The 26,654-nt window shown below is 47.1% G+C and overlaps 1 protein-coding gene across 1 annotated transcript; it reads right to left on the reverse strand.

Moving 5' to 3' along the window:
- Positions 1-1,227: 1,227 nt before the first annotated feature.
- CNPY1 (canopy FGF signaling regulator 1) lies at positions 1,228-10,591 on the reverse strand. The gene is made up of 4 exons (XM_070368754.1): positions 10,183-10,591; positions 9,645-9,848; positions 7,831-7,927; positions 1,228-3,817 (listed from the first exon to the last, which is right to left on the reverse strand). Exons 2-4 carry the CDS (start codon positions 9,786-9,788, stop codon positions 3,780-3,782), a joined length of 279 nt encoding a protein of 92 aa, XP_070224855.1. The 5' UTR covers positions 9,789-9,848; positions 10,183-10,591; the 3' UTR covers positions 1,228-3,779.
- Positions 10,592-26,654: the final 16,063 nt, after the last annotated feature.

The following is a 26,654-nucleotide window of genomic DNA, read 5'->3' on the forward strand; positions in this document are numbered from 1 at the left end:
CTTTTTCTCTGGGATCACCCGGGTGCAGTCCAAGCTGTAGCTGGCCTCTCTGAGCCCTGACTTGGTTCCTATCTATGTACGTGGGTTTGTAGGCTGCATCTACGAGCCTAGGTTTCTACCCACCCAGCCACCTTCCGAGTCCCCCCAGGACTGGCAAGGGCAGAGAGCTGTATCTGATGCTTTAGACTCCACTTCCACAAACTGTCCTTATGAAGCAAAGCTTGGTCTTTCAGATGATGGTCCTACAGACAAACGAGCCAACATTCTATTCAGTGTAATCATCATCTGTTTGAGCAGGGCGAGTCCTGAAAACAGATGAAAAGGGTGGCTCCTTCCTCCCCAGCAAATACATGTTTCAGGCAGGAGGTGCCAAGCAGGACCCCCGGAGAAGCATGTCATCTCCTGCCTCTTTTTCTGGGTAATTCATGGGCAACGAGTTTCTACGACTTTCATATTTCAATTTCATTTGTTGCGTTTGACCTTTCATTTATTTAAGTCCTTGCTCTAAAAGCAAATAATCTGAGGAATTTAAGAAACTTATAAAGGGGGATTAAATTGTAGGCTAAAGATCACAATAAAAAATGCACATATCTAATGGGTATCCTTTTTATCATGACTATATAATACTGTTAATTGCATTCTGGTATAAACCCATGGAATATGCTATGGACTGGGTGTCAAGATTAAAGATTACCTCAAAGATTTGCCTTAGAGTTTAACACAGGATACACAATCACATCAAAGGCTGGCTTTTTCTCATATTCATTACAACATGAATTTTAAGATAGATTGATATACAGTTTAAAATATTTATTTAGATCATACTATTACATATGTGAATAAATGTCAACCAAGCAGAGAAAGAGGTATAAAAAATATAACCAGCTATTGACTCTCTTTTTTTAGGGCTTGTCTTAGTAAATCAAGTATCGATTGCTCCCATTTGGGACTCTGCTCTATTCCACTCTCCACTCCTCAGTGAAATAGATTCATTGGTCTTGGCTTATTCTTTGCAAATAGTAATCCATGTACCAAAATATAAGCTGTGCATCTCAGCCCATGTGGTCCTTCTCTTATGAGAAGAGGCTCACAGACGTCTTCCACGGAGACCCAAAGAAACCATCTCATACAAGTGCAATTTGAAACCATCCACCTCAAACACATCTTCTCTCCTCATTATTTTAATAAGTAATGTAAACCTCCCCCAACATTTTCTCTGGGAATTTCTTCTCAGTATTTGGTTGCTTTTCAGGGGCTCTGAGAAACTTTTCTGTTACACCCTAGGTGTTGTTTGCTTTTTCCTTTTTTTCTGGCTTTTTGCTTTTGTTTTGGTTTTTGGTCAATAAAAGTCATTAAAAGGCAGAAACGTGGTTGGAGGGAAGACGGAGCCAGCGGCTCCTCTCTCATTATTTTTCATTAGCAAAAGCGGCACAGCCTCACCACGACCCAGAGGGAAACCTAAGAGTCATCACAGCCGTAAGAAACGCAGTGACTCATATCCAGGACTCAAATGTAGTTTTAATCAGCAATCACAAACGTTTACATGAGTTTAACAAGTTTGATCTGGAAAGAAAAATATCTAAGTCATGAGATACTGAAAATCTTGTTAAGAGACAAGATTATTTTTACTAGGAAATAAGAAAAAAACTGAATAGCCATATTGAGCAAAACCTGAGATATTCACCATCAGAGGCGAAGCGTGTGGTTCTCGTCACAGCAGAAGCATCAACAACCACGAGAAACACCATCAGTGGAGGGAAGGCAGGCCTCCCCACGGCCGCTCAGGGTGGAAACCAAAGCCCACACTCTCTTAAATTCTATGACTGGCACGGGCACTGTCTGTGTGTGAGGGTTTGCCAGCAACACCCCCCCCACACACACACACAAGTGTTACGGTTTCAACAGGGACTTCCTGCCAGTGTCTCTGTCGTGTTCCCGTGAAGAAACAGTTTAGTGTGTTTACCAAGGAAGTCAAAGGTAGGAAAACATTTATGGCTTATTATCTGATACGTGAACGAAACTTGAATAGGTGAGTTTACTAAAGTTTTAGGCACCATGTTTTAAGGCAGCTTTCCCATCATCCTGAAAAATGACACGAATGATTCTTAAATCCCATTTCCATTTGTTGTCAGCTGCAGGCGGTACAGACGCATCGGGTTATAATATGTAGGCTCCACACACTACTGAATCCGCTAAGAAATCAGAAACTTTCTCAGTGAATGAATGACGTTAACACAGAAGCCTGACTTTTAACACAAGTTGAGGTGGGAAAGGGAGAAAGGAAACCTCCTTCTCTTCAGGTTGGCCAATTTTTCTAAACTTACAAATTGTTTTCTCCCAAAGTGTCAGCTGAACGGTTTAAGTAATGTGCTTTCTAGGTAACCATGTAACACATGGCAACTAGTTTCTGCTTTTGGAGGCGGAACATCAACCCACTTCGTAAATTTCTCAGCAATAACAACGAGAATTTCTTCTTTAAAACGTGTGTGTGAAGCATGCCCTGACATTTTAAACAATTAAAGTTTTATTCCACTAAATGTAAATTTAACAGAGACAGTGAAATCTCCAAGAAATTAGATTCCCAAAGACAATGAAATCTCTAAGAGTGAGATTACTACACTCCATTATTAAGGTGGTCAAAAGGCAATTTTCTGTAAGTTTCCACCTTTCCTTCCATCTCCACACCTACAAAAACATCCATAGACAGAACAATAGTTGGTGAAGGCAATGGCATCCCATTTCAGTACTCTTGCCTGGAAAACCCCATGGACATAGGAGCCTGGTAGGCTGCAGTCCATGGGGTCGCGAAGAATTGGACACGACTGAGCGACTTCACTTTGACTTTTCACTTTCATTCATTGGAGAAGGAAATGGCAACCCACTCCAGTATTCTTGCCTAGAGAATCCCAGGGACAGGGGAGCCTGGTGGGCTGCCGTCTATGGGGTCGCACAGAGTCGGACACAACTGTAAGCGACTCAGCAGCAGCAGCAGCAGTAAAATCTACATGCTAAATGTTAGGTGAAAATCTTTAAAAAACAAAGCATGACAGGAGAGTCTGCAGCAAAATAAACGTGTCTATTGGTGTCAGCTTTTAAGAATACATGATAATAAATACATGAATAATAAATCAACTTTCTAAATCATTTCAATTCAGAAGGCGTGCGTTAGAAAGGCCAATATAATTGTTCACTATAAAAGTGTTCACTGCTTTTTATGCATTTGGTTAAATTTTAGGAATTAGAAAGTATTTAAACTTAAGGTTTCTAGAAATTTAAATTTCATTCCTGACATAAAGTGAATTCGTTTCTTTCGGTGATAGCCATACAGCCCAGGAAAATTAGCCTGGAACTTGGCAATGCATTTTCTTAATTTCATGACTAATCAAGTACTTGTGAAATCAAACCAAGTCCTTATCAAACAGGACACTATACTTCTATCTATATGTGCATGGACTATGCAGCACATGTTACTAAATCCTTATTTCATTTATGAAATGTCTTCACGTTTGTCCTATTACTAAACTAGATGCTTTCCTGCCAAGCCTGTTTGTAAATACCAAAATCCACAAAGGTAACTGTGTCATGTACTATGCCTGGAGAAGGAAGTGGGACTTGCAAGATGCCAAAGAAGGGATATTCAATAAAGTATCAAACACAAGGCCCTGCAGTATGAAAAAGAGACACAGCGCTTCTTCTCGTGAAGAAACATGAAGACAGAAACGCGGACATTGACCTTGGGGCTGTGACGTGACTCCTCTCTGCTAGCAGCGCGGGTGTTCCTAGAGTTCAGTATGGTTAGTGGGAGTTTCACACAGACCTGGGGGAAAAAATTAGATGGCATCACTCTCACATTTAACATCAGCCCATAGGTCGCGTACTTTCTGCAAAAGCACATTCTTGTGGAAGCACATTGAAAAAAAACTTTCTTACGGACATTTTCAAACACAGACAAGTAGAGGGAAGAAGGCAGTTTATTCTGCAGAGGGAAGAAGGCAGTTTATTCTGCAGAGAGAAGAAGGCAGTTTATTCTGCAGAGGGAAGAAGGCAGTTTATTCTGCTGCAGACTGCTCAACCACTGCTATTCCAATGGCACTGCCAGCCTTTTTTCCTGGAGCATTTTGAAACAAAGCCCATGGGTTGTGTCCTCCTGCCTGTGGCCATGGGAGTATTTAAGGAAAACTTGAGACAGGGAATCAGTGCGCTGGGCACTTAACCCAAGGTGCGGAGAGGCTTGGATCCCTAGCACATCTCCCACTGGAAGCAATGAATGCCAGCTCTCTAGACTCGGTTATGGATTATTCTAGCTACATAATTTATTTAAAATAGGAAATAGGCTAGCCTTTGTGTTGGTTTGTATCATGTATTACCCTTGAAAGTAATTATTTTTAATATCAGAATTTACTACCCTCTTTAATGCTTGAAAGTCTATATAGAAAGGTCAAAATGCTTTTACTTTAAATGCAGGCTAACCATTTCAGAACACTTGAGACCTTATTCCTTAGGCAGCCATTCAAAATGTTCATGTCACAAATTCTTATTGGTCTCGTTTTTTTAAATGTTAAGATTTGATACCAAAGCAGAAGTGATGTGTATATAAAACATATTTATGTATTTATATTTATAAACTCACTCTTCCTAATGAATACCTCCACAAACCAAAGAATCCATTCATCCATAATCTAGAGTGACATGTCTAACCTTGAGTGAAATATAGCCATCTTTTTAATCATGACCTTGTATCTTATTAAGATTTTAAAATACCATTTTTACTTCAAGACATTAAAATGACAATCTGGAGAAGCCTGGGTCATGTGCTACAAAACATTCAACTAGGAAAGTCTAATGAACTCTTATTTCCTGCCTAGGAAAGAAAGGAGATACGTAAGAAATAACCTATTACCACTACTGCTGTCTCACGCCCCTAAAACAGAGTGCACTTGATAATTTTTCTTCTCACCACTGAATAAGACTACAGTGGTGTCTGCAGGCCCACCTGCAAACCCACAGCACTTCACTGACATGCTTCCCACTCATCGAAAAGGTAACACATTTATGAAAATCTCACAGAAGTATTATTTTTAAAGCCAAACATAGTCATCTTAACTTTAACATATGTTTTCTCCATTATTCCCCATTTATTTGTGTACAGGGGTGGGCCTTAGACTCCTATATTTTAAACAATCATACGTGTGTTAATTAACTAGATGGATGCACATATCAAATCACCATGATGTACACTCTAAATGCCTTACAGAAATTTCCCAGGTCATTTATACCTCTAAAGCTGAAATGCTGAAGTCTGTGAATGTGCACTGATCTGCTCCCGTGCTAACTATTAAAAATAAAGTGAAAAGGTCTACCTTACCTAGAAAAAAAGCAAAATTCTCTCTCTCACACACAAATATATAAGGTGTATATAAAGTATATTAACCTTCCAACCAAACTTCTAGTTCTAAAAATATCTATCTTTGAAAAGATTATTAATCTCCCTAAAAGCAATGTAGACAATTTACGAGCCCTCAGTGTAGTGTTTGTTCATAGTATACAGGTAAAGTATTGGTCAATGTAGTTTCATAACCTCCGGTACACACACACACGCACACACACACACGGTCATCTCTTTAAAGCATCATTTAAATGTGCAGACGGATCGCAGTGAAGCTGTGGCAGAACAGGATAAAACAAAGCCTCATCTTTTCAGAACAGAGGCTGACCCTCATGCTGTCACAGGAAACTTACTGTACTTGTATTTCAGAATACATTAAAAGCATCTGGAGTTTCTCTATGATACGAGAGCCTCACCTTTTACACAGATTTCTAAAGCCATCCCGATATGTTAAAACATACTATTTCTTTGTTGGCTGCATCATGAATTAGGATTATTCTCATTACTGTGTCACTTCAGCTTTTTCCTGACAATAATTTTTAAGTTTGGAAAACCCCTGACCTTGTTATGTGGTTTACTTACTTCAATGATGCGGGGGGTGGGGGGCAGTTAGGAGGGCGGGGACTCTTGCCTCTTTTTAGAATTAATGGATTCCTAGTTTTTATCCATAAATTGTTTAGAGTACCCGTAAGTATGTCTCACAGAGAAACAGCCCGAAGACGCTCACCCCCTTCACTAGGAAGCGGCCATGTGGCGGGGAAGCCTCTGGAGTGGCTCCCTTGCCTTGGCAATAGGTCTGGAGCGCTGATACTTACGTTTACAATGTAAACACTTCATCAGTCTTTTAAAAATCGACACTGTTAAGAATGACTTGATTGTGTTTTATTCTACACTAGTAATACTGCACATATCTTAAGTTTACGCTTTATACTGTATTTTCTTTAGGATAATATTAATTTTTATTTCCAATTATAATCATACGGAAGGAATGAAAAGAGATAGTTACTGTAATTGAAATTAAGCCAAACTGCTGCACTTGGAAACAGTGTTTCCTCAGAATCTTATTATTTGAAGCAACTCCTGCCATAAAGAGTTGGCAAAACTTTCTAGAGACTTCCATAATATCTGAGCGGGTATTCACATAGCAAAGACGATTATGACAAGCCCAAACCCTTTGAGGGAAAACAGAGAAACAAACATTCCCAATCTTGTTCATCACGTTTTTGTTTACATCCTAACAGACACATTCATCTCTGAATTGCTTGAAAACCTTCAAAAGCAATTTCTTTGGGAAACTGTGATGATGTGAAGTTCACTTCAATTATGTGATGTTCACCATTTACAACAGTACATATCCAAAATCAGTGGGAAAAGCTCTGCAATTCCTGGCTATATCCTGAGTATATCATTTCACCATGCTCTGCAAACTCCCAACCAAACTGGATTTTAAACAGAGAGCAACCCCATCAGCTACTCAGTAAGAAAACTTGGCCATGTTAATGGAAATCTACTACTTTCTTCTTCAATAACTTCGAATGACAAATATTTATCTTCAGATCGCAGTAACTATTATTTTAAGGACTTTGGCACTAAATTTGATCCTATGGATGCAGGTATATTATATTTTATTATAAACAATTGCTGCTAAACATCTGAAGCTTCCATAATTGCATAAAAGTATTTCCCCAGCTTTCAATCGTCTCCATATATGACGCTCACTTTTTCAAAGATATCTGAAAACAATGTGCAACCTGTCCTACAACCTTATAAACCTATTTTAAAGTATCAAAATGACACAGGCTAAAAGGCTTGTGTTTAAGCAGGGGGGGTCAGGGTGATCCTGTGTTTCAACTCTGTATATAGGAAATAATGTTTGGGTACTGTTTTCTAGCTTCTGGTCGTGTGTATGTATGTGTACACACATACGAATCAAATATTATTTTCCACACCAGAAAAAAAATGTTTTAAGAAGTAGATATTTGGGGAAAGGAACTTGAAAAAAAAAATTCCAGCACCAAATAAACCAACAGGAAAACATTACAAATTTCTTATTAAAGAGACCCCACTCTCTGTTGGGGCAGGTGAGCAGACAAGTCATTAAGAAATCCTTCCCTGGTCCAGGGTGGAGAACCCAGCTCTACAAGTTTAAAAGGAGAAGTGCTCCAGATCCCGGCAGGGCTGACCAAGCCTCTGCTCCTTCCCGGCTGGAAGTCAAGCATGTTTGAATTCACTTAAAAACGTCGAGGCGCAGAAGTGCAAGCAACAAGGCCTCGCAGCCCTGCAGTTTGCTTGTCTGCTTCCACTCACACGGAGTCCTCTATGATTCAGCAGAGACTGGCCGGTGGCAGGGAGACAGAGGCTCGGTTTGAAAAAAATAAAAAAAAGCTGCTGAGCGGGAGAGGGGTGGGCCTGGGAGAGGGCACATGCCACATCAGACACAGTACCTGACTTTTCACCGCACAGCGTGTCAGCGAGCTGGTGTGCCTCCTGGGTGATAAGTGAAAGTATTTCATCTTCGAACTCTTCTATTATAGTCTCACACTGCAGGAACAGAACAACAACAAACGTGGGTAGATGTGCGCTCACAGGACACCTTGCTAGGAAGGGCTTGTCATCGTTTTATTAGCTAAAAACATCATGTTACCAAGGTGGGCCATTTTTATTAGCCCTTTTGGTTTAAGACATCATTGCATCGGATTAACCCTCTCCCTAGAATGCTAATTGCAGCTGGCTGATTAGTCATGTTGAAAGACGAGGGTAAGGCAGGAAAATGGTTGTTCTTATTTGTTCCTCTTCCTCAAACTGGAATGGAATTCAAGGAACAGGATTGGGGGCGCTCCTACTTATGGAGCTGAAAAGTGTTCACTTTTTTGGTGGGTTTTTGTTGTTATTTTGTTTTTTTGGAAACGTTAAAGAACATGGCTCCTTTAAATGGTTAAACCAGTTTCCTTTATATTTAACATAACAATCCATTTTGCGGTTCTAAAGCAGGATCTGAAATGTGAAAACAATTAAGCTTTCTCAGCAATGAAAACACAAACGCATCTTCCTTTGCACTCCGGATAACAGTTAGAGATCCATCTATAAATTCACTTCGCTCCCCCCACCCTCTGCCCCCAAATCTGACATTTCTGAAAAGAGGGTGCTCAAATGTACCCATGCTTCTGAAACCCTTAAATTCTGACTGGAGTATGTGTCTGCCTTGGGGAAACACAAGCTTACACTCTTAGGAACCGTAATGCTAAACGGTGTTCACTGGAGACTTGGAACTCATTTTCCAAGTTCATTAAGTGAGACTCAAAAAAATTTTAAATGGCATTTAAAAATATTTACCTTCCACTATCACGTGCTTATGGAAGGCCTGTGAAATATAAGCACACTTCCTCTCTGCAGTCCCCCTGCTACAGTATCTTCAGCCCTGAATTATTGCCTTGGCTTTTTAATTAAAACGAAATCTTCCAAAGTCAGCTGCAGCCCTTCTATCAGGGGGTCGGCATGTCTGACATTTTGGCCACCGCGTGAATCACAGACATTTCTTAAACAGGCTTTCCCATCACTGGGTCTGACTCAACAGCATAAGTAAAGTGAAATCTCTTGCCATATATTTGGTAGGCACATTCTGAGTCAGAGGCCACCGTTAAAGTAAAATAAACATCATGAAGGGAGGAAATGTGCCACAAGGCCCACGATCATACCTAAGCCTTTGTTTAACCGAGTCTGTGCTAAAGTAGTTGAATTAACTCCGGAGGAGAAAGAATTCTCCCTCTCCTGTGAAGCCCGAGGAGAAAAAAGTGATGTGCGTCACTCTCCCTCCATCGAGTGGCTATCCGTATTTGAAAACAGCACTCATTTCATTTAGGTTTTAATCTCAGAACCACAGCCCCTGATGCCTGACACGGGAGCCTGTATGAGAGCTGCCCGCCCATGGGACCGACTGAGTCGCCTTCCCCACCGTCCCCGGGAGCAAAGCGACCTGCAAACGGTGCCTGCAAGTCACCGGGACTTGTAACACACTTTCTGGAAAATATCACTTAAGGGTCTCCACGAGATGAAAATACCACGGCCACCCAGTGTGCGAAAGGCAAGTCACTGAGCGCCTGGTTAACACCGAGAAAGCAGCAGAACAGCAACGCTAACAGACAACATTTTAATGGGCCTGTCTGGAAACTCAACAAAATCCCAAACAGCAAGAAATTCCTTTAAAGTACCAAAAACACGTTCACGGAGCATAGAATTCCTCTGCGGAAAAAGAGCTTACCGCGAATTTCAACGGTCTGTAAGCATCTGAATAAAAATAGAATTTTTTAAATTCTTTGTATATTTTGTCTCCTTTCCTCGGAGCAAATCTCTTGAAAGTCTTCTCCTTCGTCACGGGGTCTTCTTCGAGTCTGTAGTCATTCATCCGCTCGCACACTTTGTCCAGGAGGTCTGTGAGGAATGCCTCCGACTGGGCTAAGGGAATCTATGAAGAAAAAAACAAAAACAAAAAAGGCAGGAAACTTGACTTAGTGTTACTTAAGAGCCATTGCCCTGAATGCACGTGGCAGCACCCCACCCCCACCCCTCACGCGTGCAAAAGTCTTCCTGTCCGATAACTGCCAGTTATATTATTTACAGCATTTAAGAGGTTAGCTTAAATTCCTGTTTTTAACAGGTGCCTATGTTTGGAAGTGATCAGAAGAAAAACTTCTCTTCAAACTAGCAACTATCCTTCCACAGGAGATAATTTCTGAAAATCACGGAACATGCAGAAGAAGGCTCTGAGCCACAGAGAAGGGCTGTTATTATCTATTTACTTGCGAGAAACCGACAGACAGGAGCCGGAGCGCGGGCGGTCTCTACGGCCGCGCACCCCTCGAGCTGGGCCCAGGCCCGGGCTCGCGCTCCGCAGCCGCCTGGCCCCTCGGCGGCCGCCGGGGTCCTGGGCAGGGCCGGGGGCCGCGTGGCGGGGAGAAGCCGGGCGGACGGCGTGTCGCCGCTCGCCGGGCGCGGCCGCGGGCGCGTCGTCTTTGGAGCAGCCGGTGTGGGGTTCCGCGCGCCCCTCTCCCTCGGCGAGGATTCAGGGGACCCTGTGACCACCACGTCCGCCCCGCGCGGGGGTCAAAGAGCACCCCGCGCCCTTGGTAACAGGGACAAAAAAAGGAAAAAACCCTACTCGGGGGCCGTCTAGACAGGTCAAGGTGCAGGAGGCCGCGTCCCCGCGGCTCCTTCCGGAAGGGGGCGGGGACCTGCCAAGGGCGCCGCGGGCGCGCCGCGGCCCCGGCCTCCGCGGGCCTTTCTGCCTCTCCACCCTCTGCTGATCAAAGTAGGAAGTTTGCCTGACAACCGGGGTGAAAGGGGCCGGATCACAAATGAACTCGATTTCGGCGCTGTGCATATACCGCGCCTCCATTGTCCCCCTTTGAGACGCAGTGTGAACCCTTCCGGTGCCGGCGACCGCGCGGCGCTCACGGGCGCGCTCCGGGCGCACAAAGGCCCCGCGCCCCGCCCGCCGCCCGCGCCCCGCGCCCCTGAGCGCAAACCTGCTTGCAGCCCCGACCGCGCCGGCGGCCCTGCGCTCACCCCCGGTCCCAGCAAGGAGCCAACTCTGTGCGCAGGGACAGGGCACGGCGGGAACGTTCCACCGCCCCCAGCACGGGCGTGGGGGTGAAATTTCCCACCTTCTCCCCGCGAACCTGGAGACCGACTCCGAGCTGCTTTCAAGGCCCCTGCGGTCAACTTGGCAATTAAGTCGTTTGTTAAACTGGAGTCTACTGCAACATCCTTTATTCGCTAAAATATCGGTTTTTTTAAAGGAGTGATTTTTTTTCATGTCTACGATCAGAAGGCCCTTTAAAAAGTAGCTGAAAGTGCACAATAAAAACACAATAAATACAATGGAATCACACTTCTAATTGTGCCATGTAAGCCTCATAAGTTGTAAACACAACCAAAAACATAGGTTAACCAACCAAATCTATTTTATGGACTTACGGAGACGAAAGATTATACGTGTTGGGACTTAAAAGCTAGAAAAGAGAAGTCAGTTCTTAAATTACAATTAGTCAAGCAGATCGTGAACAGAATGAGTATGGTCTTCACTTTGCCAGGCGAGGGCTGCTGTGTCTCTCCTGGTCTGGTCCATATGAAGAGGCTCCTAGCACTTCCTGGATGTCAACAAAGCGGCGCTTTAACCTCCAAGTGAAGAGCTGGCGCTTTCATTTAGAAACCTGTCATCGAGAATGCCTTCTCTCTGCCCCTCCCTAGCCCTCTCCCCAGTCCCCAGTCTCAGCGTTGGGGAGACGCTGTCACTGAGAGAGAGGTTCTGCGTGCTGGAGGGTGCTGCTGGAACCCCGGACGAATACGCCACACTAGTTCCCGTGGCGCCGAGACCACTTTCGAAATCCTTTTTTACAACAGACCTGATATTCTGAGCGGCGTACGAAAACCCTGGGTATATAAGATCTGAACAAATCAGAACGTTAATAACGTGAGACCTTCCACAACTTACTTTTGAGAGCCATTTTATTTCCCGGTTGGCGCTTTTTAAAACAAAACAAAACAAAAAACCATCGCCACGTGATAACTTTCTACGAAACAGGATTGTTTTTCTTGTTTTGAAAGTGGGATTTTGTATGTCTGAATAGAGTAGTATTGCACCAATTTTAACACAAATATGTGATATGCAGGGATCAACACGTGAGTTTTGTGGATTTCATACGCCTTTGAAGGCTAACTGGCTTTTTGATGTAATTAGCTGGCTCTTTCTTTAATAGAAAGAGCAGGACATGTTGCTGGCAGAGAGCTCAGAAAATGCCGTTTTACAGTCTTCACTGAGAGTAAGAAAGAAAAACACACACAGCAGGAGACTAGTAGAGTTCGTTCCACAGGAATATTTTTTTAAAAATTGACCTAAAATCCCAATCAAAGCATCTGATTTTGCGAGAAAATTTTAAAGAAAAAGATGCTTATGCATGGCAGCTCTTTATACGTTTATTAAAATGCACACAATTAGGGTTTAACATGATTCCACTTTTAAAATGCACACAATTAGGGTTTTAAATGATTCCACTTAGCTGAACTACTTTCACTAAATTTAAAGACTGTTCGGGGAATAATTGAGGCTTTTTCTCCCCTCAAAGTGTTTTGATTTTAAGAGTGCAATAAGTATTGAGACAAGTGGAATAAAACCGAGGCTTTCTTTCTATACTATGAAGATTTTGAATAGTACTTGTCAATAAAGCAACTTCTATTGTAGTCTTAGGGGAGCATTGCCTCCGTCCTGGAAGGAGGGTCTCAGAGATACTAACCTCATTAAAATATGAATGAAAAAGGCCGCCATCATTGTATCGGGAGAAAACTGATTCACCAGCCATTACTTTTACACATGGACTCGTTTGGTGTAAGTTACGAATACAAAAACAATCCGTTATGATTTCCTTGCTGTCTCAGTGCACTCTCAGAGTAAAATTCTAACTTTTCTCTTTCTGAAACCTAGCTCTTTTTTTTTTTTTTTTTTTTACCTTTAGGCCTCTTCTGACCATGCGCTTGTTCTGTGAGCAATGACATGGGGATGGGAGGAGGTACTCATATTCCAACTTGAAAACAGAAAAGGGTAGCTGAAAGTTTGGGCTTCAGTTTCTCTAGAAAGCTGGAGTTCGGGAATTACTCCAGCCCGTTATGACAGCACTTTAGTAACAGTCAATTCCAGGGTGCTCTCCGTGTTGGTCCATTGCTATGTCCCTGCTAATCTTGTAGCAAATGTCTTGCTTGGTAGCTATCACAATCAGGCAGCGATACGATTACGTTACAGTCCACAGTCGGACGTGAACACTGTCCTTGTGGCATGCCGTCTCCTTCATAACAGCCTGACAATCTCAGATAAATCTTACTTATCTGGATGCTTATTTCGGAATGTCCCTGAGATAGGAAACCAGCACTTAACCTGCTTAGTTTCACATTGTTGCAAAGGTTTCTTTCTGGAGGTGTCGTTAATGTAAAAAATTTAATTGCATTATAGCAAATATTACATCTACTTTAATCACTAACTTTTCATCCATAAAAATACTGAAATCACTTCTGATATTAGTTAAAAGTCAATATTTAGAAGTGAAAATTCAAACCCCCTTTGCTTTAGGCTACAACAGGGAGACCATGAATTCAGAAACTCTTATAAGTTGATGAGATATATAATTAGCTTTTATGTTAATTGACTGCTATGAGTTTGTTGTGTGACACTTCTTCATATAATATGCAAATAGCATTGACGGTTTAGTTTTATTGGACAATATAATTAGAAATCTAAAGAAGCTCATTTCGATGAAGAATAACAAAGGTTGATAAATTTTCCAGTGTTCTGTATATCAGAAAAAAATGAATCCCATCTGGACTTAATCAATAAGAGAGATTTTAAGCAGCCTTTGTTCAGAGAGCCAAAGCCAGCCAACATATAACAGAATTAATATTAGCTTTTTCAGCTACATAAATTTGATGTTAAAACAGGTGAATTTGTGCAATCAATAAAACCTTGGGGGCAAAAATACAAAGACTGCAGCACAATTTACCACAAATGACACAATAAATTTATGAAAACAACATCAAAATTTTGCCTCCTTTAATCTGAATACTGAGAAAAAGTCATTATTTGAAATAAATATTTTGCAAGTGTTTCCTATTTTTATTCCTGGACGTATTATGTCAACATAAAGTATATCCTCAGATTGTGAGAAGAATAGAAATAATAAAATAATAATGTGATTTTGGGGCAAATTTTTCCTAGAATTCAAAACTATTAAAATTTCAATCACATTTTTAAAAAATTCTGGAGCCTGTTTTCAGCTAAACGATGTAGAAAACTTGAAAGTATAGAAAAATTGCATAATGGATCACTGTTAATGAACTCCAAATGGGGGTCATTGAACCTAATTTGACTTCCTAAAGTTAAAAAATACATACTTTCTTTTCATAATTAAATAGAAAATTGGCACTGCCATTTGATTTCTCACCTTAAAAAGTATTCTATTAGTCTTGTAAGAAAGTTTGCTTTTCAAACATTTTTAGGTGAACTGAAATACAACTATCCATGTGAAAAATGTTACAATTTCTCAATCGTTGTTAAAAATCACTCTAAGAGAGGATTTAGGGCGACCTTTTCACGCTGCTTCTGAGCTTTGACCTCTGCCGGCTTACCCCGGAAGGATTTTGCAGATTAGAAAAAAAGGAAGAGAAGACAGTGGCAGTGCTTAAAAGGGCAAAGGCAGTAAGAACCGCAGCGGATGGAGGTGATGGGAATGTGTTCACTCAGCCAACAGTATTTATTCAACTCCATGTCCGTATCAGGCAAACTTACCTCTCTAATTCAGGCTTTTTAAAGGGGACTTTCTTGTGATTCTGAATAAAAATTCAAAGAAATACTTGAAAAAGACTGCCTGGAAGAGAGCCAGTAAATCCCAGTGATGATAATATGACTCCTTGTCTATCAACTTAGCTAAAGATCACATAAATACATATCCGCGTCCTTATGTTACAATTTTCCGCCCCTCACCTCCCAAATCTGCCAGTCTTTCACTGTCTTGCTTCTGAAAACACAATAGGTATCCATTTCTGACCATTTCTGCAAACTGCTTTCCTGGACTAGAAGTGAAAAGTCACCCACGGGAACTCTGCCGTGGCACTTGCCGGTTGCGTCACCCTGTGAGATCTCGTCTGAAAGTCTCAGCTCTCAGAGGCAAAGGACGGAGACTAGGGTCAGTGCAGAAACTCGAGGTGTTTCGTCTCCCTCACTGCGGAGACACGCGCACACAGACGTCCCGCTGGCCACAAAGGAATCCCTTTCTTTAAAAATAGTTTTAAATAGAAAAAGTAACATATTCACCTGATTTTTTTTTAATCGGAAAGGAACAAAAGCATAGAGTAAAAAGTAAGACTGACACCTCCCCCAGAACGCCTCCCCAAGACCCTAAAGCCTAGCTCTCCATCCTCCAGAAACAGTCTTGGTGCGCGGCTGCGTGTATGTGAGTGAATGCGTGTGCATGTGTGTATGTATGTGTGTGCAGGTCTGTATGTCTGTGTGCCTGTGTGTCCTTGGGTGCCTGTGTGTCCCCGTGTGTCTATGTGTGCTTGTGTGTATGTGCGTGTGGGTCTTATGTGCATGTGTCTGTGTGTCTGAGTATATCTGTGTGTGCATGTGTATGTGTGCATGAGTGTCTCTGTGTGTGTCCATGTGCATGTGTGTATATGTGAGTGAATATGTGTGCATATGTGTGCATGTGTGTATGTGTCTATACGCATATGTGCATGCAGGTCTGTACGTATGTGTGTCTGTGTGTGTCCTTGGGTGCCTGTGTCTACACATGTCTATGTGTGCGTGTGCACATGTGCCTGTGTGTCCCTGTGTATCTATATGTGCCTGTGTGCCTGTGTGTATGTGTCTGTGTGTCCATGTGTGTCTATGTGTGCATGTGTGTGTGTGTGTGGGTCTGTATGTGTCTGTATGTCCGAGTGTATGTGTGTGTGCATGTGTGTGTGTGCATGTGGGTCTGTAGGTGTCTGTGTGTCCGAGTGTATCTGTGTGTGCATGTGTGTGTGTGCGTGTGGGTCTGTATGTGTCTGTGTGTCCGAGTGTATCTGTGTGTGCATGTGTGTGTGTGCATGTGGGTCTGTGTGTGCATGAGTGTCTCCGTGTGTGTCCAAGTGCATGTGTGTATATGTGAGTGTCCATGTGTGCACTTCTGAGCATCTTCCTCTTTGTACAAGGTCCAAGCCCAGCACAGCCCCTGGCTTTCTCACTTGGGGATTAAAGGGCTTGGGCACATCCAGAAGGCTGAGGACGGTCTCCCCTTGGACCTTGGATAAAGGACACTCACAGCGAGGCGGCTAAACTTAAATCCATGCAGATTCAAAGATGCCCCATGTCCTGAGGACCGGTTCAAAGGGAGCTCCTGGCCAGTGTGAGCTACGGCAGAATCCCTCTGGATTGTTTGTTAAACATCAGTCTGGGGACACGTCTTACCTTATTTTATCCTGAAACAATAGTTTTGAGGGGGTGAGGTGAGTGTTTCGCCCCCTTTCCTGGCTGAGTAGCCCTGGCCCGGAGACTTCCTTCCACGGCCGTGATGCGGCCAGGCCATCATGCTGAGGACTCAGCCATGCAGACACTGGGGCAGGAAGGCCTTGGAGACTCCCTCCCAGGTGGGGAGACTGAGGCTCCGACAGGGGCGACTTGCCAGGGCCCCACGGGCAGAGCCGTTTCAGTTGGCACACCGTTCTGCGGCCCACGAAGCGGGCAGCAGGGCCATCCCCCAGCTCCCCTAGACCTCAGGTGGTGGAGCCGGTAAAGAGGTAATTAAGGTAAAACCCTGATGCTGGGAAGGATTGAGGACAGGAGGAGAAGTGGGCAGCAGAGGATGAGCTGGTTGGCTGGCATCACCGATGTGGGGGACGTGAATGAGTTCGAACAAACTCTAGGAGATGGTGGAGGGCAGGGAAGCCTGGAGTGCTGCTCCATGGGGTCACAAAGAGTCAGACATGACTGAGCGACTGAACAACAACACAGCTAAGCTAAGGTCACCAGTTCCGAGGGCCCTGACCTGATCTGACCAGCGTCCTTCTGAGATGGGTTCAGGACACAGACACGCGCAGAGGGACAGCTTGTGAGGGCACGGCGGGGCGGGGGTGGGGGAGATGGCATCGACCAGACAGGAGAGAGGCCTCGGGAGGAGCCGGCCCTGCCCACACCTGGGTGGGGAGTCCCAGCCCCGGACTGCAGACAATATCTTTCTGCTGTTTAAGCCGTCTGGTCCGTGGGACTTCGGCTGCCAAGCTCCTAACACAGTCCCAGACCGTATTCAGCCCCGGCCTGAAGTCTTGCAAGTGCAGCCCACGCCCAAGAGGTGACCGGGGCTGCTCAAGGGCCTGCTGTCACGAGGGGACACAGAGCAACACGAGACGCAGGCTGGCGCCTTGGTGCACGTGTGCTGTGATCCCGTCCGAGCCAGGGCGACCCTGCACAGGCACCCTCAGACACCTCCACCCTGGTCGGCACTGCCTACAGCCTACGGAGGCCGGACCACACGCTGGCCCCCTCGCTCGCCAGAGGCCTGGCCTATAAACCTGGGAGGAAAGCCCCAGCTGCTCTCGTGTGTCTGACCAGGGCAAGCAACTGGTAGGAAGACCCTTCGAGAGTTCGGCTTGACACACAGATGTAAAAGGACATGATGTCTTTCCCTCTGATGGACGCCGACTGTTTTAGCATGTGGATTACCTCACAAGTGAAGCGGACTGAAGGAACGCAGACCGATCTCGGCAGCCTCCTTACCGGTGGGCTAGTAGACAGTGCTGGGACTCTGACGCAGCGCCTTGAAAAGCCAGCCTGAGGACGTCTCACCGTTCTCACCCCTTCCCGTCCTCTCAGAATCAGAGAGCTGCCAGCCACGGGCATCCAAACCCATGGCACGCAAAGCGTGGACCGAGGCCCAGCAGTCTTGGCCTCAGGACCCCGTGCCCCTACCTCAGACCCGCCGCCACTCTCCCCGTCCCTGGGCTCCTCAGGTGCTGCGTGCACAGGGAGGGGCCTCACAGTCTAGGATCCTGCTGACGCTCGGGACGGTGGCGGCAAGAGGGGGCTGCCCGCTCTGATTTTCTATTTTCTGCTTCTGTGCTCTGCCTAAGAAAGAGCAGAGACTGGAGGAAGGGCCATTTGTACAGAGAGACTGAGTCAAAGGCTTGTCCTTAGAGATGCGTGTGGGGTGACCTGCAAAGAGGCCTGGGTCCTCAGCCCGGACAGCACCTCTGGGTGGACCTCATTACCCCATTACCATGATGAGCGCTGAGCTGAGTGAGACAGCAGGTGACAAGTGAGCAGACCCAGACCCAGGGCCCTGATCTTTCATCCACAAGCAGAGAAAACTGAAGGGGCCAAGGAGGTTACGGTGAGGGGCACAGCCTTCCTGGACACCTGTCTTGAGGGGCGATTACAAGGCTGAACACTGAAAACAAAACTGAGCTCATTCTCTGTGGCATTAGTTTTCTCTCCTGTGGTTCTGGCCTTCCCTCTGTTCTGCAAACCCACACCAGGCGGGGGTGTGATCCCCGGTGTGACTTTGCTGGGAGGTCCTGGTGCCGGGAGGAGCATCCCAAGCTGGGAGTCCATGTTAGGGCACACCCTCCTGCCCCAGCCGGGCGCCCAGGCCATGGAGTAAAAAACAGTAGAACAGAAAAGGGTCATGTTTTTTCTGATGCGCCAAACTCAGGTCACCCAACGCTAGCAGCGTTAAAACAGCTTTAACACGACATTTGAGATCCTGCATCTCCTCCTGGCTCGGAAGTGCCTTTGTCTCAGAAACCAAAAAAAAAAAAAAAGCTTGGGGACTTCCCTAGCTTCCTGCTGAGCTATTTCAAGTCCTAAAAGATGATGCTGTGAAAGTGCTGCACTCAATACGCCAGCAAATCTGGAAAACTCAGCAGTGGCCACAGGACTGGAAAAGGGCAGTTTCATTCCAATCCCAAAGAAAGGCGATGCCAAAGAATGCTCAAACTACCGCACAATCGCACTCATTGTACACACTAGCAAACTAATGCTCAAAATTCTGTAAGCTAGGCTTCAACAGTACATGACCCGAGAACTTCCAGATGTTCAAGCTGGATTTAGAAAAGGCAGAGGAACCAGAAATCAAATTGCCAACATCCATTGGATCATATTAAAAGCAAGAGAATTCCAGAAAAACATCTGCTTTATTTACTATGTCAAAGCCTTTGACTGTGTGGATCACAACAAATTGTGGGAAATTCTTAAACAGATGGGAATACCAGACCATATTACCTGCCTCCTGAGAAATCTGTATGCAGGTCAGGAAGCAACAGTTAGAAACAGACATGGAACAACAGACTGGTTCCAAATTGATAAAGGAGTACATCAAGGCTGTTTATTGTCACCCTATTTATTTAACTTATATGCAGAGTAATCTGGACTGCATGAAGCATAAGCTGGAATCAAGATTGCCGGGAGAAATATCAATAACCTCAGATATGCAGATGACACCACCCTTATGGCAGGAAGCGAAGAAGAACTAAAGAGCCTCTTAATGAAAGTGAAAGAGAAGAGTGAAAAAGCTGGTTTAAAACTCAACATTCAAAAAATGAAGACTATGGCATCCAGTCCCATAATTTCATGGCAAATAGATGGGGAAACAATCGAAACAGTGAGAGACTTTATTTTCTTGGACTCCAGAATCACTGCAGCCATGAAATTAAAAGACGCTTGCTCCTTGGAAGAAAAGCTAGGACAAACCTAGACAGCACATTAAAAACAGAGACATCACTTTGCCGACAAAGGTCCTTCTAGTCAAAGCTGTGGTTTTTCCAGTAGTCGAGTATGGATGTGAGAGTTGGACCTAAAGAAAGCTGAGTGCCAGAGAATTGATGCTTTTGAACTGTGGTGTTGGAGAAGACTTGAGAGTCCTTTGAACTGCAAGATCAAACCAGTCAATCATAAAGGAAATTAGTCCTAAATATTCATTGGAAGGACTGATGCTAAAGTTGGAACTCCAATCCTTTGGCCACCTGATGTGAAGAACTGACTCATTGGAAAAGACCCTGATGCTGGGAAAGATTGAAGACAGGAGGAGAAGGGGACAACAGAGGATGACATGGTTGGATGGTATCACCGACTTGATGGACATGAGTTTGGGTAAACTCCGGGAGTTGGTGATGAACAGGGAGGCCTGGCGTCCATGGGGTCCCAGTGTCAGCCAGGACTGAGCTACTGAACTGAGCTGGCATCCTGGTGATTAAGACTCCAAGCTTCTCAGTGCAGGGGGAACGGGTTTGGTCTCTGATTGGGAACTAAGATCCCACATGCTGCACAGCAATGCCAAAAACAGAAAAAAGAGGCACCCAGTTCTGAGCCAGTCAGTCCCGGGGTGGTGACCAGGTGTCTTGTAGCCTCAGGTGTAATGGGGGCCAGAGATCAGTAAACCGCTGAACTGTGTAGGGAGCCACCACCCCCTGCCCGGGGGGAGGGTTATCGGTGCTCCTGCTTTCCTGCTAGTTCTTGGGTTCCAAGTCACAGCATCTCTTAAAGCCTCAAAAGAATGGACACAAACATGGGCCTGATTGAGATCCCCAACCTCTCTCCACAGAAGGACAGAGAGGGGACTTCTCTGGGGGTCTAGTGGCTGGGAGTCCACCTGCCACTGCGGGGGACACAGGCTCCATCCCTGTTCTGGGAGGATCGCACCAGCCGCAGAGCAGCTGGGCCCGTGAGCCACAACTGCTGAGCCTGTACTCTGCAACAAAAGAAGCCACCGCAATGAGAAGGCTGCACACCACAACTAGACTAGTGTCCGCTTGCCACAACCAGAGGAAAGCCCCCGCGGTAACAAACCACCCAGCACCGCCAAGAAAATGTTTTTAATTAAAAAAAGAGAGACGGTTCATAAGTCAGCTTTGTTTTGTCCCAAAGAACGTTTGGCTTGTTTGGTTTGGTTTTCCTCCTTGAGGGCCGCCAGTAAACTCGAGTCTTCCCAAATCAACGCCTTCACAAGCTAAGTGTGCAAGGAGGTGCTGTTTCACTCAAGCAACTGGGCTCACATGCAAGGGGGGAGACGCCCGTCATCTCAGTACTACACCCGGCCCTGGCCGGGCCCCTCCTGCGTCCCCGCTGCCCCCTTACCCCATCACAGGCCTTTCCGGGAGCCCCCGGCTCCACAATCGTCCGATTGTCCGAGTGGTGGGCGCCCATGAGAATCCACAGCCTCCTCTAAGCCCCTTCACTTCGGACATGTAGGGAGTTGCCCACATTTAAAACGAGATGAATGATTCTGCTCTGAGCATGTCTGCACATGAGATACTTTTTCTCCTGTTGGATTATTTTCTCAGGTCGTGTTCCTTAATGTAGGCTGCTGCTGCTGCTGCTAAGTCGCTTCAGTCGTGTCCGACTCTGTGCAACCCCATAGACGGCAGCCCACCAGGCTCCCCTGTCCCTGGGATTCTCCAGGCAAGAGTACTGGAGTGGGGTGCCATTTCCTTCTCCATAACTAAGTCCTATTTGTTTTTATCTACTGATGCTTCTCGTCAGACCACGAACCCCAGTCTGCCTAACAGAGAGAAACCTGTGAAAATAAACGACGAACCCAGTCCGGGCAAAGTGCCTCAGCGGTTTCCCTAAAGAGGAGTGGCTCCCTCCAGGCCTGTGTGCCAAGTCCCTAGGAAGCCTGCTCCAGGGGGACGGTGAGAGGAGGAACAGCTGGGGTTTATCACAGGGCCTGTGGCACCGCTCAGCATCCACGGGGCTCTGCTCGCTCACAGCAGTGTCTCCACTTTGGCCCTTACTAATGCTTCCAAAAGGAGCTGGGCCTGAGGTCGCTTTGTTCCATTTGAGCCAAGCTTTCTTTTTCACTATTGGATAAAAATGAACAATTTCAAGAGGTAATGCTAAAGCTCTTTCTCCCTGATTTCTGTGCGTTTGGATAAATGTTATCTTTCTGCTCTTTAACACCCAGATCTTGGAGGAGGATTATATTTCTAAATATATTCTATATTTCTAAATTGGGAGTAAGAAATGTTCGTGAGTCTCAGTGAACTCCGGGAGTTGGTGTTCGACAGGGAGGCCTGGTGTGCTGCGATTCATGGGGTCGCAGAGTCGGACACGACTGAGCGACTGATCTGATCTGATCTGATCTGATCGCTGCCAAAGGGAAGCTGTGGGTGGGACCTGGGCCGTAGGTGGGGCCTGATCTGTGGATGGGGCCTGGACCATAGGTGGGGTCTGGGTTGTGGGTGGGGCCTGAGCTGTGGGTGGGGCCTGGGGCGTGGGTGGGGCCTGGGCCGTGGGTGGGGCCTGAGCTGTGGGTGGGGCCTGGGCCATGGGTGGGGCCTGGGCCGTGGAGGGGCCTGAGCTGTGGGTGGGGCCTGGGCCGGGGGTGGGGCCTGAGCTGTGGGTGGGGCCTGGGCCGGGGGTGGAGCGAGCGTTTTGGGACCTCTACACCGGGCTCCTGGATCGCAGAGGCCACGGGCATGGCTAAACTCCACTCAGCGAGCGCAGTGCTGGGAAGCCGGATGAGTGGACTGCTCTGAGGACAGGGCAAGTTCCCTACCCGCGCGGCAGCCGGAAGAACGGTTAGGGTTAGGGCCCACAGACCCAAGCGGTGAAGGCTATCACCGCTTTACTGAGCACCTGCTGGGGTCCAGACACTGGGTTAGACGTGAAGAGACAGCAGTGAGCAAAATTAAGGTGGCCCCTGCCCTCCCAGAACCTGTGGTCTGGCCCCCACCGGAAATCACACAGGGCCATGTTGGCCTCGAGGTTTGTATCCATGAGCCAAGACCAGTTTTTACATTTACAAATGGCTTGAAAAAAAATCAAAAGAATATCTTGTGACACATGAAAATTAAATGCAATTCGAATTTCAGTCTCCATGGTAAATCTGTCTGGTTCTTTCCAGGAGACTCTTGCCCAGCCCTCCTCTGGCGAGCTGAGCCCCGGTGCCCGGGTGGGCTCCTGACCGCTGCCCCATCCCCCACCCAGCCCCACCCTCTGAGTGATGTGGTCCAGGTTCCACAGCTCCCACCACCCCAGCGTCCTCCCTGCTCTGGCGGCCCACAGTGCCTCTCTCCCGGAGGACCGGACAACAGGTGTCCCAGACGTGTTTACACGCACACGTGTGCACACAAGCATGTGCACACACACATGGATACACATGCAGATACTGGGGGAGCCTCGTGGCCCCCAGGGAGCCTAGGGCGGCTTCTACCCGGGCCTGCTCTCCCCCCGCCCGCAGTGGTGCCACCCTCACCACAGTCGTGGAGCTTCCCGCACGCTTTGGTCTAGGAGCCACCCCACACACACCGCTGGCGTGGGTATTGTTGTCTCGTATTGCAGGCCAGGAAACGGAGGCCTCGAGACATGTACTCAGTGATTTCAGGGGGCTAGGCCTGCCTCTGCCCCTGGTGCCACACAGCCGGCCCCACAGCGGACACAGCAGATGTCTGTGGCTCCCAGGGCCTGCTGCCCGGGGCCTCTCCCAGTGAGATGCCCTTCTCTCCACCTGCGAGGCTGTGCCTCTCCTGTCTCCTTCCACCAAGGCTGGGGTCCCTATCCCACTTCCCCAGGTGCACCACCGAGAGGTTGGTCTCTTGCTCCAGGTCACGGAACTTGGGTACATGCTGAAGTCAGAAGCTAGTCAGGTCTGTTTGAGGCTAAAGCCTGAGTGCGGGGGGCCAGAGGGCATGACCCCTTCTGAGCCTTTGTGGGGTGCACACTGCCCTGAGCAGACACCTGTGACCACTGGCACCGAGGGGGGGCCCCGAAGCTACTGTTGGTAGCGAATAACCAGTGTCAGGGGACTCAGCCTCACACCTCAGCCGTCTTTCTCAAGACTCAGCATGTTGCTTTCCCTCCAGTTTCCAAGGAGAGAACTGTTTGAAACCGCAGATGCAAAGCTGTAGTGCGTTCCACCCAGCTCCCTTGCCAAGGGCTGCACGGCGCCCACTGCCAGTCCTGGCTCCTGTTGCGCTGGGAAAACGGCATAGTCCTCTAAATGCATCCCTTTATCCCTCCCCGATTGTGGAGTCGAACAATTCTGATTCAGTGGAATAAGGAGCAATTAACGGGACGAGGGATTTATTAAGGATAAGTCATGCCAGACAGTTTTGACAGCTTGTTTTGAGTGTGACAGAATTACAAAATGCATTATGTATTTAGACTTTTGTGCAGCGTCTAATTCCAGGCTCGTGGAGTTATTCTTGCCAAATGGTCTGAACCAGCCAGGAGGAGAACAGTCTCACGTACTGGAAATGAACACAAAGATCAAAGACAAAAGGTACAGGGCCCTCAGCTGCAGGCCCAGACGGAGGCCAGGAAGGGGGCCAAGCTTCCTGAGGGTGGTGGGGGTCAGGGTCAGGGCCAGGGTTTGTTTCCCTAAAGTCTTTAGTGTGGTTCTGCCCACCACCCTACATGGGGTGGGACGTCCCAGCCCCAGCCCCGCTGCCCACGGCCTTAGCAGCCTCCGAACGAACGTGAGGGTCCCACCCGCCCTGTGGCACCCTTGTCAGTGAGGACCCTCAGCAGAAGGGCAGGGTGGGAAGGCAAACCCACTCAGCCTGGTGGAATCAGAAAGACAGAGCTGGAAGACCCCGGGGTCGCCAAGTCTAAACCTGTCTCTGGAAAGATCAGCTCACGTCCACACACCTGGCACCATGAGCGCAGGAGCGTCTTTGCAGAGGTAAGGAGCTACGATGAGGGCATATTCAGTTCGGGTGGGCCCGGATGCAGTGTGGCTGATGTCCTGCTAGGAACTAGAGGAGAGCACAGATAACAAAGGTCCGTCTAGTCAAGGCTACGGTTTTTCCTGTGGTCATGTATGGATGTGAGAGTTGGACTGTGAAGAAGGCTGAGCGCCGAAGAATTGATGCTTTTGAACTGTGGTGCTGGAGAAGCCCCTTGAGGGTCCCTTGGACTGCAAGGAGATCCAACCAGTCCATTCTGAAGGAGGTCAGCCCTGGGATTTCCTTGGAAGGAATGATGCTAAAGCTGAAACTCCAGTACTTTGGCCACCTCACGGAAGAGTTGACTCATTGGAAAAGACTCTGATGCTGGGAGGGATTGGGGGCAGGAGGAGAAGGGGACGACAGAGGATGAGATGGCTGGATGGCATCACTGACTCGATGGACGTGAGTCTGGGTGAACTCTGGGAGTTGGTGATGGACAGGGAGGCCTGGCATGCTGCGATTCATGGGGTCGCAAAGAGTTGGATACGACTGAGCGACTGAATTGAACTGATCTGAACAGACAGTAAGACAGGGGAAGGCCACGTGCTGACCGAGGCGGAGACCCGGGGGGACACATCTCCAAGCCAAGGAACGCCAAGGACTGCAGCGACGAGAGGTAGGAAATCCATTTTTCCCTGAGTCCCCGAGAAAGAACCAACCGCTGACACCTTGGTTTTGGACTCTTGCCTCCTGAACTGGGAGCCAGCCCGTCCCTGAGGCCCGGTCTGTAGTGCTTTGTGACACGTCTCGGAAATGAAGAGCTACTGAGTGAGTCCAGACGCCCCAGAGCAGGAGGGGAGCTGTGGACGGAGGCGCTGCGGAAGCCACACTCCCATCTCGTCCTGAGAGGAAGACCGCCTTCCCTCGGGGATCTGAGTGGGAAAGGGGGGTGTTCCCATGGTCTTCAGGGTCCTGGGAGGACTCAGGCCGGGGGAGAGGGAGCAGCCACCAGGCCGCTAGCCGGTACGTGAGTCGGCATCACTCCTTTTGTTTGTAGCGATCAATTGAAACGCACGCGTGGCCAGAGTTGGGTTAATTAACCTTAATTCTCTGCTAAGCTACTGTAATCTTTAACTCTCTCCCATCACTTTCTGCCCTCTGATAATTATTATTTTTATCTGTCCATGGTTACTGAATCATCTGTTTTATCTCCTCTCCCTGAGGATAGCGTGGCACTGAATCGTTCTATACGCCCAGATGCTAACGTCAGTGTTTTCTCTTGACTAACCGGACCACGGTGCCTCTGTCTGGCTCGTATATACCATCCAGCAGCACCATGATGACAGAGGACGTGGGAGCCACGGGGCCGGGGGCTGGCTGTGTGCCTGGCTGCCCCGGGGTGCGCAGGGCTGAGGGAGCAGGGCAGCCCTCCCAGGTCTGCAGACGCGGATGCTGGCGTCACAGGCTCCTTTCAGGCCCCCTTGCGCCTGCTCAGCACACGCCTGACACCACACTCACGGCATCGTCAGATCAAACGCCCAGGACGCTCAGCGGTGCCGGCCCTCTTTTATTACGTTTTTGTTTATTCATTTTTTAACTCTTTGGCCGCATCGTGCAGCATGTGGGATCTTAGTTTCCTGACCAGGGATTAATCCCGCATTCCCTGAAGTGGAAGCAGGGAGTCTTGACCGCTGGACTGCCAGGGAAGTCCCCGAATACTTTGTTTCCTTGACATTCCATCATCTTCCCAGGCTCTTCACAAAACAGTGGAAACGGTCCCCAAACACCTCGCAGAACTAAAGGAGAAGTGACATATCTGTCAAGCAAACAGTTATTCTTTTATTTCACAGAAATTGAGAATGAACACACTGTGAGCCAAATATTATGCTGTGAGGTGTAGGGAGCATGAGTTCAGGATAAAGCATGTCCTTCAGGAAGAGAAGTACGACAGAACACAAGCAACCAGGATAAATTACGGGTTTGAACAAACGCTCTGAAAAAGCTACAAAGATACTTCGGATGTTCGGATCTTGCGAGGGAATGTCTGTATTTCAATTCCTGACAAATGCATCCTTGAACAGCT

Source organism: Bos mutus, chromosome 4, assembly GCF_027580195.1.
Source record: "Bos mutus isolate GX-2022 chromosome 4, NWIPB_WYAK_1.1, whole genome shotgun sequence".
Lineage (NCBI taxonomy): Eukaryota > Metazoa > Chordata > Mammalia > Artiodactyla > Bovidae > Bos > Bos mutus.

Excerpts from the sequence above, each read along its gene's own strand:
- CNPY1 (XM_070368754.1), bottom strand. The coding sequence starts at position 9,788 with ATGAATGACTACAGACTCGAAGAAGACCCCGTGACGAAGGAGAAGACT. Across the intron at positions 7,928-9,644 it reads ACAGACCGTTGAAATTCGCG|TGTGAGACTATAATAGAAGA; the intron begins GTAAGCTCTTTT and ends CTGTTCCTGCAG. Across the intron at positions 3,818-7,830 it reads GCTGTGCGGTGAAAAGTCAG|GTCTGTGTGAAACTCCCACT; the intron begins GTACTGTGTCTG and ends TTTTTCCCCCAG.